This window comes from Ictidomys tridecemlineatus, chromosome 2, assembly GCF_052094955.1.
Source record: "Ictidomys tridecemlineatus isolate mIctTri1 chromosome 2, mIctTri1.hap1, whole genome shotgun sequence".
NCBI classification, from domain to species: domain Eukaryota; kingdom Metazoa; phylum Chordata; class Mammalia; order Rodentia; family Sciuridae; genus Ictidomys; species Ictidomys tridecemlineatus.
In genome coordinates, this window is record NC_135478.1 from 230,250,120 (window position 1) to 230,266,763 (window position 16,644).

General features: G+C 35.4%; 1 protein-coding gene across 7 annotated transcripts in view; it reads right to left on the reverse strand.

Moving 5' to 3' along the window:
- Positions 1 to 16,644, reverse strand: part of Lmbr1 (limb development membrane protein 1) — a 169,318-nt gene that overhangs the window by 99,245 nt on the left and 53,429 nt on the right. For 5 of the 7 annotated variants that reach the window (XM_078040917.1, XM_078040916.1, XM_078040914.1 and 2 more), the window contains exon 5: positions 15,488 to 15,526. The exons of the other annotated variants lie outside the window; for them this stretch is intronic. In XM_078040917.1, coding sequence (XP_077897043.1) covers positions 15,488 to 15,526 — 39 coding nt within the window. The remainder of the gene's footprint in view (positions 1 to 15,487; positions 15,527 to 16,644) is intronic. 7 annotated transcript variants of the gene reach the window in all.

Genomic DNA, 16,644 nt, shown 5'->3' on the forward strand with positions numbered 1-16,644 from the left:
TTTTGTATATTCATCTTATATCCTGCAAATTTTCATGATTTACTTGTTGGCTTTAATAACTTCTTTATAACAGATTCCAACAGAATTTCTATATGATCATATCATCTATCAGTAGATACTTACTTTTTTTTTTCCAACTTGTGTATAATTTCAAGAACAATGTCGAATACAATTGATTGGGAGCACACCTGCCTTGTTCTTGTTCTCATAGAGAAAGTGCCCATCCCTTCACCACTGGCTAATATTATGAGCCAATTTTTCATCAGCTGCTTTTTGGGAGGATGATGTATTCCTTAGAAATGCTGTGAGCTGAGAGATTTTATCAGGAATAGATGTCAAATTTCATCATGCTTTTTCTGAATGTATTGTGACTTCTTTTTTTGGCATGTAAATATGGTTAAGTTATACTTGTTTTTCAAAAGCCATAATATATTATCCTTCTTATATGCTGTTGTTCATCTTATAAAATTTTTGTCCAGAATTTATACATCAGTGTTCATGATGGATACTGGTCTGTAGTGTTTAATGTATTTGTCAGGCTTTAGTACCATGGTAATGTTGGCTTAATAAGTTAAGATTCCTTCACCTTCCACTTTCTGGAAGACTACATATAACTGCAGTCTTTATTTCTTCCTTAAACACACGGTAGAGCTGACAGGGAGTTCCTCTTGGCCTAGAGTTTTATTTGTAAGAATGTGCATAACACTCTCACAATGTTTGAAAAGGTTTTAATAGTTTTTTCCTCTCAAGAAATTTGTTTGTTTCTCTAAATTACTGAATTTACTAACATAAAGATATTCACCATATGCATTTATTATCCTTTCAATAGGTGTAGAATCTGTAGTAATGTCAATTCTTATAACCACTCAAAAAAACTTATGCTCATCAGCCTAGCATCATCTATCAATTTTATTGATCTCATCAATTTTGTTTTCTGTTTCACTGATTTCTCCTCTTTTTAAAATTTCCTTTATTCTTTAGTATTCGTTTGTTCTTTTTCTTTTTTATTTTATGAATGCATTATAGTTATGCATAATAGTGGGGTTAATTTTGACATAATCATACATGCATGGAATATAATTTGCTCCATTTCAGTCCCCAGTACTACTTCTTTCCCTTCCCCTGGTTCCCCTTCCCCTATTCTACCGGTCTTCCTTCATCAGTGCTGTATAGGTTATACAAAAAGGAAGAACTTACTATGGTACATCCATATAGGTATATAGTGTAATTTGGTCAATTTCATGCCACAGTTCCTCCCTTTTCCTATACCTGCCCCTTCCCCCTCAATCCTCTTCCTTTACTTCATTGATTGTTCTCCTTTTTCTATTAAAATAGAGAGTATTATTTTCTATTAATATATATAAAATACATCTTAAGCTGAATTTATGGAAACTGATTTGAAACCTTTTTTTCTATTCTAATAAGGGAATTAGTGCTATAAATTGACGTTCAAATACTGTGTGCTTTTAAGATTTTCTCCTTGCCTCTGATTCTGAGCAATTTGATGATAAGCTGTAGTGTCCTCTCCAGGCAACACTGTGTTGTCTCCCATCTCTTGAGTGATTACTGCTGTACAGACAATTCCCAGCTTAAAATGGTTTGACTCATGATTTTACTGATTCTGAGCAATTTGATGATAAGCCATAGTATAGTTTTCTTCGTGTTTCTTGTGCACGAAGCTAGCTGAGTGAATAGAGTAATGTGGCAAAGCAAAACTTCTCACCTCATGGCCAGGGCAAGAAGAGAGGAAGAGAAAGGAGCTCGGGCCTCACTACCTCTTCAAGGGCATGGCCCCAGTGACCAGAAAGCCTCCCACTAAGCCTCCTCTCTTCATAGCACCAAGCTGAGAACCAAGGCTTTACATGTGGCTTCAGGGACACTCCAGGAAGTATAACACAACTCATCTCTGTGCAGCTCTTTGCTTTCCAATAATGGCCTGATACCTTCTAGCTATCTTGGTCTTTCTGAACTTCCACCTTTCCTCCTCAACACAGAACACCAATTAGCTCCACCAGGTTCCCTCTCTGCACTGCAGCCTAGAAGTCTTCTCCAAGCGACACTGTATTGTCTCCCGTCTCTGAGTGATTACTGCTGTACAGTTTCCAACTTAAAATGGTTTGACTCATGATTTTACAGCTTTGCAATGGTTCAATGGAAATATGCATTTAGAAGACACCACAGTTTGAATTGTGACCTATTCCCAGGCTAGCCACATGAAGTCTAACTCTCCTGTGATGCTAGCCAGCAGCAGCCAGTTGCAGCTCCCAGTCACACAACCATGTGCTCCCAGTCACACGACCATGTGGCTAACCAAATGACACTCTGCAGTGCACTCTGTTACTAAGCAAGGATGTTTGGTAGGTCTGGTAGATTAAATGTATCTTAAACTTCGGATAGTTTCAATTTAGGATGGATTTACCGAGTCAAAAGCACATGTATTTTCTTGAAAATCTAGTTCTTAAACCCCATCTTAGTCAAATTATATTTAGTTTTAAAGTGTTTTGCTATCAACACTTAAATACTGGTGTTCTTAATTTTTCTTAAGCTAAATCTAAGTGGAGCACAATTACACATGATTTTTTATAAAACAATACAGAAAAATCTCCAGGCACAAAATACTACAGTAGAAAGTGCTTGCTTTTTATCTGTCCTGATGGATTTATTAATCATAAAATAATGTGTTTTAAAATGTGGAGTTAGCTAGTCTATGCAAGTTGACCTCCCAGATTCTTATTGAAATCTCTACTCCTTTTTAAATAGTTATTTCAACATTCAACAATAGAATAAAATCTTTATCATAAGATAAATAAACCTCCACTTCTATGTCTTAGTTTTCTCTTATTAGATGCATACTGTTTCCTATAGTGAATCTCTTTATTCTCTTGCCCTAAATACCTAAAATTTAACTATTCCACTGTACATTTCTACAGTGGGTCTCCCAGATACTTCGCAAACGGCATCAAGTTTATACTCATCCTCTTTCCATTATATCTCCTCAAATGATGGTATGTTAGAAACACTTTAAACATAACAATGAAGTAATTATAAAGCCTGACTTGGGCTAAGTTCTTACTGCCCTGTCCAATACCTGCTACTGTCAATTTATTCTCAGAAAGGGGGACAAAAATACTTAGGAAAATAGGCACCAGTTTTCTGTCTTTTCCAAATAATTGCTTTTGATTCAAAGAACTTTTCTTCCTGTTTCTAATGAACTAAACAAGGATCTTTGTTTCAATAAAATACTTCAGCAGAGTAGAGAAAACATTTCTAAGAATCTGAAATTATGATTTATTCAAAATAAACAAAGTTTACTTTTATTTTAGTGCACCAAATACAATACAGAAACATAGAAATTTGTAACACAAAATAACTTAAGATTTCCTTGTCCAATTTGCTCATAAACCAAATTAATTTTTTTAAGGAGAGTCAACAAATTCCCCATAAATTCTATAACTTACAAATGATAAACCTGGACTTAGATCCCAGATCTCTTGCTCTTTCTACATTAGTATATGATAGATCATACATATCATTCTAAGTGGAAAAGACACAATATTTTGAATTTTGTTAATATTAGCTGCCAAAAAAAAAAAAACAAGTCCATCAAATAAAATTTTATTAAGGGAAAAGTGACTATGATAACCCATTAATTCTACCCATCAGTGTAAAACAAAATGCTCAGTTGAATCTGTGATCAGATTATAAGAGAGTGAAACAGAAAAAAAAATAATAATAATAATCCTACATTTATTTTCTCAATTGTTTAGGTGTGGGTGTTCCACATGTACACCAAAACCTTCTTAAAACCAAAATATTTTTCAATTCAAAGAAGATTTTAAAAACTCAATTTCAATAAAACTGAATATACTCTATGTACTTAGTGTACTATAATGTACCAAACCAAAAATAAGATACTCACACTATTTATTTCTAAGTGAGTGACACTCTACATCTGACATGCCAAGATTTGCACCAATCAATGTAAGATCTTAAAAAGGGACTTCAACTCTGTCACTCAGTTTTTTCCACGTAAAAAATGTTACTCATCATATGGCACTTATGAAGAACAGAAGAGAAATAACACCCAAAATGCTAAACAAATAAATGTCAATGCCTCCCCACTGTCCTTTTTCAACATGATACAAATGGTCAAAAAAACTGAAAAATTCCAATATTTAGAACTTAGACCACAGAAAGGTAAGAAAAATTATGTGATTAAGTATTCTCATTAGTTTCTCTCAAAAATGCTTATACAACAAAAATCCATATACAACATTAAAAATATATAAAAATTACAATAACAAAAATTAAGCATAAAAGACAAATTGCAAAAAATACACCAAATTATGAATGGAGCACAATTACACATGACTTTTTCTTCCTATTTTTCTGCATATTCTAAGTTTCCTAAAAGGAGCACAGACAGTATTCCAAAAAAATCAGAAGCAAGTATGTGAAATACATAATTCTCCATATCCCTCTATTACTTCCCCCATAAGAGGCATAAAAACAGCATAGAACTAAGCTGAATTGAAATGGAGGTGCTGAGCTAGCCTCACTCATTAGCCACACAGCTCATTTCATTTCCTAGCCTCACTGCCTGCAAAATACAAATTTTAGGCTCAGAAAAATTATCAATTATCACATATTAAGGACCTCACAATAACTGTCAACTGCTAGGCACAGTAGTGCATGCCCAGAACCCCAGCTACTTGGCAAACTGAGACAGAAGGACTGCAAGTCTTGGGTAATTTTATGATAATCTGTCTCAAAAAATAAAAAGGACTGAGGATATAGTTCAGTGGTACAGTGCTTGCCTAGCATGGTTTGATCCTCAGTCCTGAAAAGAAAAGAAAATTGCTTTCAACTGGTTATAACTATAAATATAAATCCTCAAATGCAAAGGGTCCACTATATTTTTATAATCAAAAAAAATTATCATTCATAGTACAAAAGAAAGAACTTTTATTGCTATTATGGGTCTATAAATACACATACTTTCAAAATTTATGTCTTTCATAAACTACAAATTCAAATTCTTCTTTCAAAGTCAAAAGTGAGTCTATAGCCAAACCACCCTGAACATGCCCCATCTCATCTGAAAGTCAGAAATTAAAAAATAAAGCCTACCTTAAGTAAAAGTTCATAAATTAGAAAGAAGTATCTACTCTAACCAATACATTCACTTAAAAATTAAAACTAAGCTGGGCGCAGTGGCACACGCCTATAATCCCAGCAGCTCAGGAGGCCAAGACAGGAGAATCACAAGTTCAAAACCAGCCTCAGCAACAGTGAGGTGCTAAGTAACTCAATGAGACCCTGTCTCTAAATAAAATACAAAACAGAGCTCGGGATGTGGCTCTGTGGCCAAGTGTCCCTGAGTTCAAATTCCAGTACCCCCCCCAAAAAAAAATCAGTTATCAAAACCTAAATAAAGAAATTTTAATTAAGAGTTCATAATGAGCAGCAGCATCTGTTGGACAACTATAGAAAATGATTCAGGACCCAAAGGGTCTGAATACCAACCAATTCAGTGTATCATGAAATCAGATGCCCTTTTTTCATGTACTTACCTACCAGCCTTCTCACTTTAAATAATTTAATGTAAAAAACTAAGTTTATTAACTACAGTAAATGTGAAAGTTTCAGATGAACAGAGCTCATAGTGATCCAATTATAATATTTTGCAATATATAAGTTAGTTACTAAGAGAAGATCAATATAAAGATACAACAATGTCTCTAATAGACATTGATAAGTCATTATATTCTTGGCAACTATGCAAAGTCAGAAAGTTTCTAGATTTTACCAACACACATCATGCCTACATATGAAAATATCCCTTAATGATAGTTCATAATTCTGACAGACCATTCTTAAATTAAAAATTGTTATTTAAGTGAATAGATGTATTTTATTTTACATTATTTATTATTAATTTATAAAATAATAGTCAAATATCTCTTCCTCATAAAGCTAAAATTGCATGCTTCAATATAGTAGAAATCTAAAAATTCAGAAATGTTGTAGTTTGTCTAAATCAGTATCACTGACAACCTTTATGAAAGATTCAATGCACCATCCCCAAAAGAAGTTTGAATTTAAAGATTAATAATCCCAAAATACTTGGTTTAAAACAAACCCAGACAGGGCTGGGGTTGTGGCTCAATGGTAGAGTGCTCGCCTAGCACAAGTGGGGCACTGGGTTCAATACTCAGCGCCGCGTAAAAATAAATAAAAGTAAAGGCATTGTGTCCACCTACAACTAAAAAGATATTTTAAAAAAGAAAAAAACACCAGACAGATAACCACAGGATTCATTAACTTCTAGCTCCATCTGCTGGAGTCACAAAATATTTCAAAATACAATATACAATTCTATAAAAATATAATTTATAATTTTCTGTGTAACAAAAACCTTTCATGAATTTAAATTAGAAAATTAATCAAAGTTAAGCCATATTCAACAACTTCCAAAACAAAACTAAGTTAAAACCCCTGTTCAGCAAAAATGAAGAATCTAATTGTCCAAAAGTGACATATTTTTTTAAACTGCTTCAAGAAAGTGTAAGCATGGGAAAAAAAGACAAACATGTTTTTGAATAAATAGTGTTCAAAGAACTTTAGAATAAGAGGAGTCTCTACTTACAAGAAAAACAAAAAATAGTGAACATTTTAACTGTTAGTTGTGAAACTTGGTTCACCTTAACATACAACTTTTTTCTTACAACAAAGAGCAATAATATGTCCATGGTATAAATATCATACAATGCAAATATGAGAAAATTTGTATCATATAATCCTATTACCCTGAGAAAAAAAACTATTGTATAGACGCTTGTTTTTTGTCTTTTTGTTTGTGACACTACAGATTGACTCTAGGACCTCACCGTGTTAGGTGAGTACTCACTCTACCACTGAGCTACACCACCAGCCCTTTTTAATTGTACTGAGACAGGGTTTTGCTCAGTTGCCCAGGCTTCCCTTGACTTTGCAAAGCTCCTGCCTCAGTCTCCCAAGCAGCTGGGATTAAAGAAATAAAGAAGCATGGCGCCCACTAACCCTTTGTATTCACCCCCCAAGATATTTTTCTTTATACATATATACTTCTTTTTACAAAAGGTACATCAGATTGTAAATATACTTTTTTTCCAACATATTTGTATGTCAACAAATATTTATCTATATTAACAACTATAATGGACAAAAAAAGCACTCCACTGTTTGAATCTACCAAATTTAATTAAAGCTAATTTCCCACTTGAAATGTTTAGATTTTTTTTTTTTAGACACAATATCTTTATTTTACATTTATGTGATGCTGAGGATCGAACCCAATGCCCCATGCATGGTAGGCGAGCGCTCTACCACTGAGCCAAATCCCAGCCAAGATTGTTTTTATTTTTAATATCATAAACAAATACCTCAATATCCAGTAGCTTTTTTGATGTATACTATAATAAATGATTAAGCTTTTAACACCAATTTAGTATTAAATTCTTAGTGACATTTAACTAATAACGGTAAAATAAAACTTATTAAGCACTTACTTTTATTTAATAACTTTATAAGCAAATATAAGTTTGCTTGTAATTTAAAACTGTTTTGACTTTCTATGTAACTTAAAATGCATTTTTTCAAAAAGATGATTTTGTACTGTTTCTTCATTTCCAAAATGGCATTATCATCTATTCCTAATGACAAATCAAAATAAAGTACTCAGTCCCTGCCAAGACTAATTTGATTCACTGTGGTTAATTCTGAACATACAAAATCCTAAGCTGGGCAATCAGGCTATAAATGTGTACCTCTAATCTCAAGTGAATGGACATTGAAGCAAACCTTGGACACCAGGGAGGAAAATACCTCAAATGCTAAAGAACTATTTCCTGACTTTAAAGCTACAAATTAATTCTATCATTTTTCTATCTACCAAAATTTACTATTACTTGGTTCTTAATTTTAAACTCATGATATAAAAACAGCCACTTTAAAGTAAAAAATTCAGTGCATTTGGCATACTCAAAATGCTGTGCAACCAGCACCTCTACCCAGTTCCAGAACATTTCACCACCTAGAAGGAGACCCACCCAGCAAACAGTTGTATCAATGTCTTTCCATTTAAGGAACTGAAGAATACATGTTTTTCCACCATTTTTTTTTGGGGGGGGTGCGTGTGGTACTTGAGATTGAACCCAGGGTCTAACAAATGCTAGGTAAGTGCTCTACCACTAAGCTACATTTCCAGTTCTTTTTATTTTTTTATTTTAAGATAGGGTCTCACTAATCTTACCAAGGCTGGCCTCAAACTTGTGATCCTCCTGCCGTTACCTCCCAAGTAACTGGGATTATAGGCATGTGTCACCACATTCAACTCCACTAACTTGTTTTTGTTGCAGGGGCAAGGTATTTGGGGTAGTAGGGATTGAACCTAGGGGTGCTTAACCACTAACCCACATCCCCAGCCCTTTTTATTTCTTTGAGACTCAGTCTCACTAAGTTACTTACGGCCTTGCTAGTTGCTGAGGCTGGCTTTGAATTTGTAATCCTCCTACTCAGCCTCCCAAATCACTGGGATTATAGGCACACACCACATGGCCAGCTCTACTAACATTTTAACAATATTTGGGATTCAAAAAGTAAATAGAAATGGAGTTTTTCTACCCATTTTCACCCTTTTATTTTAATTATACAACAATAAAAAATACTGCCGCCATTTTAATTTGTCATCTCTCCTTCTTTGTCCCTTCCTACAACAAACTGCAGCAGTTGCCATGCCACAGCCCACACTAAATGAAAGATGGAACATGCCATACAGATCAAGTGACCAGTGATAAAGACTACAAGGAAGAACATAATGACCACAGAAGATCACTACCAGTTCTGTCTAATCCAGGGCTCCAACATCACTTTTTATAAAATATTTCAAGCTGTTTTAATCATTCTCATTGTAGACAGATACCCGTCTTGTTATATGATATGCAGTCTTAGAACTGAGGTTGATTATTTATATTATGTATGTATGTACATATGTAGGTATGTATTTGTGTTCTGACTCACAGAAGTCAAGTCACATTTCCAGGAAATAAGACTAATGTGTAATATCTCAAACCTGTGCATCCAAATCCAGATGCTGTATTTAAAATAAACTAACTACATATACACATATAAAAGCATTATCAACACATATTCAGCCTCTAATCCAAAAACTTCTACCAAAGTATTCCTAATTATAGAATAACTTTTACTCCTTCAATCAAGGAATATTTATTGACATTTTCAATGTCCAATAACTAAAACAGAAATTCCATGGGAGATTAAAGAACTTGAGAAATTTTCTGAATCTCAAAGAATCCCACAAATGCCATAAATGTAAATGGTTGACTTACAATTGAATACAGATGATATAATTGTGTACTAGGGAGGAAATAATCCGAACTTTTGAGAACTTCTGGACATTGGCCTTGATCTGACATTGATCATGGGAGACTCAAAGCAGGGACTTAAAGAGGTCACATGATCAATGGAGTTTTAGCTCAGGTCAAACCCACAGTGTGTCTCTGAGCTCATCCTGTGGTTATCTCCCCAGTTCTGGCATGCACACGTGGAATAAACATGCTCTACAGCTGGTAAAACCCCCACATTGGTTCCCTGACCTTTGCAGTGAGGGCTTCCTATAGGGGAAAGGTCAAGGGGAAACCACTAGAACTGCATCTACCTAGGAATCCAGTAAACAAAGCAATATCACTAACTTGGAGAAATTGCAAAGATTACCACCACCATCAGGGACTGAAAGATATAGGGGTGGTGATTCCCACCACACCCCCATTCACCCACAAGGCCTGTGCAGAAGACAATCTGAGAGAGTGGCAGTGGATTATCATAAGCTTAGGGAGTGACCCCATTTGCAGTCACTATGCCAAATGTGGTTCCAATGCTTGAGCAGTCAACACATCTTCTGGTACCAGATACGTAACTATAGATATGGCAAATACCTTTTCTCAGTCCCTGTCAATCAAGACAACCAGAAGCATTTACTTTCAAATGGCAAGGCCAGAAATATATTTTACTGACCTCAGTGGTCCACCAACATCCCAGCACTGTGATCATTTGTTTGCAGAGCTCTTAATTGCATTTTCCTTTCACAAGCTATCACACTGGTTCATTACAGTGATGACATTATGCTGACTGGAATTAGTGAGTGCAAAATAGCAACTACTCTGGGCTTATTTATGTGTCAGAGAATGGAAAATAAATCCTAATAAAATTCAAGGGCCTTCTTTCTCAGTGAAATTTGTAGCAGTCCAGTGATATGGAGCATTTTCAGATATTCTTCTATGATAAAATACAAGTGGTTCCATCTGGCCCCTCCTACACCAAAAAGGGGTACAACATCCAGTGAGCCACCTTAGATTTTGGAGGCAATACATTTCTCACTTGGATGTATCCATTTATTATTTTACCTAATAAGATGCTAGTATTTAGTGGGGCCCAGAACAGAAGGCTCTGCAATAGGTCCAGGTTGCTACACAAACTGCTCTACCACTTGGGCCATGTGATCCTGCAGATCCAATGGTGCTTCAGGTGTTAGTGGTAGATAAGTATGCAGTCTGGAGCTCCTGGCAGGACCCCATGGATGAATCACAGAAAGGCCCTTAGGATGTTGAAGCAATGCCTGCCATTCTTTTCAGATAATTAATCTTCTTATGAGAAACAGCTATCAACATGATACTGGGCTTTAGTAGAGTCTGAATTCTTAACCATATATCCTAGGCTGCCCATCAGAACTGGGCATTTTATGAAATCCCAATCCAAAAAGTTGGACAACAGAACAATATTCCATCATCAAATGGAAGTGGTATATATGTACTCAGGTCTAAGCAGGTCCTGAAGGAATAACTAAGTTCATGAAAAAGTAGCCCAAATACCAACAGCTCCCATCCCTGCTACACTGTCTCTTCTGCCTCAAGCTGCATCTATCTGCCAGCCTCAAAGAGAATCCCTATGAAAGCTGACAGAAAGTGGAGACCTGGGCTTGGTTTAGCATAGTCTAATGTGGACAGCAATGGCACTACAGCTCCTCTCTAGACACTCTGAAGTAAAGAGGTGAAGGGAAATCTTCTTAGTGGGCACTACAATGGGCAGCAAATTTGGCTATTTATTTTACTTGGAGAAAGAAATGGTGAAATGTGCAATTACAAACCAATTAATGGGGCTATAGTGAATGGTTTGGATGATCCAGAACTTGGAAGAAATATAACTGGAAACTGGTAACAAGGACATCTGGGACAAACAAATATGGACAAACTTCTCTGAATATAATAGCCATGAGAACAGAATGACCCAAAGGGACAGGATGACTGTAGATACCAGTCAGCTGCTTTACAGCTATGCATGTCATCACTCAGGGGATCTATGCACAAAATGTCCTTGGTGGCCTTGGAGGTTGTGCATGGGCTCAGTAACATGGATCTACATTCACCAAGACACCTGGCTACAGTCACTGATGAAGGTCCAATCTGCCAGTTATACTGCTTGTCTTCTAAATTTCTACATCAGATATATATTTCTTTAAACACACACAAACCATACATACACATGTGATTATCTGTGGTATGGCTTTATTTATAATAAGCAACAATTGAAAAAACTTACCACAGAATTGTTGTATCTCCATATTATATGCAGTGGAAACAAAATGTATGACTAGCTTATGAAAACCTTCATAAAATGTGTTAGCTTTTAAAAACTTAGTGGGACCAAAGCATGACAAAACTACAGTCTTTAAAACAATATCACTAGTACAGTGGGAAAGAACAAGGAATTAAAACTCAGCACTTATTTTTTCAAGCTTACTCTGTACCATCTGACTAGATAGATATTTTTATGCTGTATATATAGTCCATATATCTTATTTTAAAATTAGATCTTTCTATTCCTTTGACAGATAAAATACTGAAACTGTGAAAGCTTAAACAAATTCAACAAGGTTACTTCTAGTAAAATACAAAGTTGAAATTCAAACACAGATCTATCTGACTCCAAAATCTGTGTACCCAAGCCCTAAAACAAAACCCTATGTAATAATTTACCAAATCTAGAGTATTTCTAGACAAGCAGATAAAAATATATTCAATTGATGATACTGGGAAAATGAGCTAACTTTGGGAAAGGGACTAGAGAAAAGGTAGTTACCCATATAAATGCCAGAGGGAATAACAGATAAGTACAAAGAAAACCATTTAAAAAATAGAGAAAAAGAAAAAAGTGCATATTTGTCACATCTCAGCATGAGAAAAGATTTTCTAAAATCAAAATTAGTTAGAGAAACCAAAGGAAGAAAAGGACCATCCCATTTCTTGATTCTTAGTTTTAATTCTTGCGCTATAGGAGTCTTATTAAAGAAGTTGGGGCCTAATCCCACATGATGAAGATTAGGGCCTACTTTTTCTTCTATTAGACCCAGAGTCTCTGGTTTAAATCCCAGGTTCTTGATCCACTTTGAGTTAGTTTTGTGCATGGTGAGAGATAGCAGTTTAATTTCATTTTGTTGCATATAGATTTCCAGTTTTCCCAGAACCATTTATTGAAGATACTATCCTTTCTCCAATGCATGTTTTTGACACCTTTGTCTAATATAAGATAATTGTAATTTTGTGGGTTAGTCTCTGTGTCCTCTATTCTGTACCATTGGTCTACCAGTCTGTTTTGGTGCCAATACCGTGCTGTTTTTGTTACTATTGCTCTGTAGTATAGTTTAAGGTCTGGTACAGTGATGCCACCTGCTTCATTCTTCCTCCTAAGGATTGCTTTAGCTATTCTGGGTCTCTTATTTTTCTAGGTACACTCAGACACTGCTGGTGGGACTGCAAATTGGTGCAGCCAATATGGAAAGCAGTATGGAGATTCCTTGAAAATCTGGGAATGGAACTACCATTTGACCCAGCTACCCCTCTCCTCGGTCTATACCCAAAAGACTTAAAAACAGCAGGGACACAGCCACATCAATGTTTATAGCAGCATAGTTCACAATAGCTAAACTGTGGAGCCAACCTAGATGCCCTTCAGTGGATGGATTAAAAAAAATGTGGCATATATACACAATGGAATTTTACTCAGCAATAAAAGAGAACAAAATCATGGCATTTGCAGGTAAATGGATGGCATTGGAGAAGATCATGTTAAGTGAATTTAGCCAATCCCTAAAAAAAATAAATGCCAAAATGTTTTCTCTGATATAAGGAGGCTGACTCATAGTGGGGTAGGGAGGAGGAGCATGGAGGAATAGATGAATTCTAGATAGGGCAGAGGGGTAAGAGGGAAAGGGAGAGGGCAGGGAATTAGCAAGGATGGTGGAATGTGATAGACATCATTATCCAAAGTACATGTATGAAGACACGAATTGGTGTCAACATACTTTATATACAACCAGAGATATGAAAAATTGTGCTGTATACGTATAATAAGAATTGTAATACATTCAGCTGTCATTTATTTTTTAAAAAAATAAATATAAATAAATAAATAAGTAAATAAAAATTAAAAATTCTTAAGAAGAAAAGGACCAGATAACATAAAATATAAAATTCTGAAACTCAAAAGAGCAAATAAATTTAAAAAGCAAAATTAAAACAACCAAAAAATATATTCATGGAAATTAAATAATAATTAGTCAATATAATTAAATAGTAAATGTGTTTCACATCAATATACAAAAAGATCACATAAATCAATATGAAAACAAAATAGAAAAGGACAAAATAGAAAAGGACAAAATACATGGAACAAATTATACATGTACCTGAAGTTTTTATATCTTTGTGCCCCATGAAGAGAAGAAAGCCAGCCAGTGCTTTCAAGACCATCAAATGGCATGGAAAACATTCACAATGTGATAGTAATGCTTGAAAAGATGTGAATGGCATGTGCCACGTGACACACACACACACACACACACACACACACTCACACACACACTCACACACACACACACAGATACACTGAGAAAGAGTGGGCTTTATCTTCTTCTTTGAACCGTTCCCTATTTTCCATCCTTCTATAGTGAACAAATACTACTTTTATGTTCAGGAAAAAAGTCAGAAAGAAGCCATTGTTGCTCCTGATGTTCTTAACATGCAGGGCCTGAGTCACGGCAACAGCTAAGGGAATGCTGAAGGAACCTCATCTACAAAAGGTACGCTCTGTACTTCCTCAAACATTCTGTATTTTCTCAAATTTACTCATCTCATACATTAAACTGGTAAACTAGTGGATCTCTTACATTTTACTCTGTTCTTTTCTTTTGCATTAGTTACAAAGAACATGATAACAGCTAAAAGAGAAGTTGCAGCAATTTAAGGCATGCAAGAGGTATTTCAGTTGTTGCATAAGGATTATCATGATAATATTACAAGGCAAGTTATCCCAAGGTGTATGTCCACTAGCAGTTATCATGATAATATTACAAGGCAAGTTATCCCAAGGTGTATGTCCACTTGGGAGCTTCAAATGCACTGGCCAATACCATATATTTAATGGAGAGAAGCCATCTCTGATACATCTATTTCTAGTCCAATGGCAGGTCAGCTGCATGTTATTAAAGAAGGACATTCTACCATTAACTCAAAAGAAGGCTCCTTGGTAAGAAAAAGTCATGTTTTACCTTAAACATGGCATGAAGGAATTCAAACATGCAGCAAATACTGGTCAAGATACTATTTCCTAAACTGGGGTGTGGCTCAATAGTAGAGCACTTGCCTGGCACGTGTGAGGCACTGGGTTCAATTCTTAGCACCACATAAATATAACAAAATTATTTTTTTAAAAAAGATATTATTTCATAAGAAGACACTCTTCAATAATTTCAAAGTGCTACTTCATCAGGATGGGGGGAAATTTGACTCCACACTAAAACACCTGAAAATGAGGTGCCCTAATTCTGTTACATGCATTTGGTTTTCATAAAGAATGTATCTAACCCACCATATAACTATCGAATTACATTATCTCTATAAGAAAATAAGTGTTAACACTAATAACCAACAACTAATGACACCAATAAAACAACACTTACAATAACTAGTAACAAAAAATAACTTTGGGGCTGGGATTGTAGGTCAGTAGTAGAGCACTTTCCCATGATGTGTGTGTGAGGCATTGGGTTTGATCCTCAGCACCACATAAAAATAAATGTAATAAAATAAAATAAAGGTATTGTGTCCATTTACAACTTAAAAAATTTAATAAAAAATACTACTAATAAATGGAGGAGGTATGAGTGGGATAAAGAAGAAAAATATCAAAATCTCTAAGAACATTAATGAATTCTAAGAGACAATTATAAAAGAATTATACCAGCACGTTCTAGGAGAGAAAACAGTTTAGTGTACCTACACTAAATTAATATATAAAAAACAGTAAGTCTCTTTAGGAAGAACAGAGAGAGAGAGAGAGAGATGAGGATGTAGCTCAGAGGTAGAGCACTTGCCTAGTATGCTGAAGGCCCGGGTTCCATCCCCAACACCACCTTGAGAAAGAGAGAAAGAGAAAGAGAGAGACAGAGAGAGAGAAGACACAGTCTAAATAACCTATAGCACCAATTAAGAGACAGGTATTTTACATTAGTTATATTTCTAAACTCAAGCCTGCAAGATAGATCTTATTTATCATCCTAACTAAGAGAATAGAAAACAAGTCAGACAATAACTATGACTTTCCCAGTGTTTTAGTTTTTCCTCGCTGTAACCAAAATACCCAACAAGAACAACTTTGAGCTTGGGAGGCTGAGGTAGGAAGATCACAAGTTTAAAGCCTCAGCAACTTATCAAGGCCCTGAGCAACTTACCAAGATCCTGTCTTAAAACACAATAATAAAAAGGGGTGGGGATATGCCTCATCAGATAAGCACTCCTGGGTTCAAACTCTAGTGACAAAGAAAGAACAACTTAGACAAGGAGAAGTTTATTTTGGCTCACAGTTTCAGAGGTCTCAGTCCACAGACAGCCAACTCTAATGTGGAAGGGTACAGGGGAGAAAAACAGCTCAGACATGGCAATCAGGAAGCGGGATGGGGGGGAGATCCTCACAGGGACAAAATATTAAACCCAAAAGCATGCCCCCAGTGACCACCTCCTCTAGCCATACCCTACCCTTCATTCCTGAAGTCACCACCCAGTTAATCCACACCAGTGGATTTGGTCACAGCTCTCATAATCTAATCACTCCATCTTGGAACATCCTTTCAGTGTCTTACACAGGAGCTCGTGGGACGTTTTACATCCAAACCATAATGCCCAGGGTATGCTAGAAAATGGCTGACCAAAGTTGGAATGCAAGCCTACTTCCCTTCACAGCAATATATCTTATTATCCATATTAAGTCAGTCATTACTTTTTTAAATCACAAAGTTTATACTTGATACAGTGTGTTTTCCCCCTTCCATCATATATTTTGAAATGACAAAGGAAACTAATAGAAAATAAATAAAACAGACTATGGTCCCTGATTTTTCAGGTTTTCAATGAAAATTCAACATAACCAGTTGAATCAAATTTTTCTTCCTAAATATTTAAATAAAGATATTTTATCAAAATCACAATGAATATTAAAACTGCTTTTAGATTAAATAAGAGAGAAAAGCCTTTC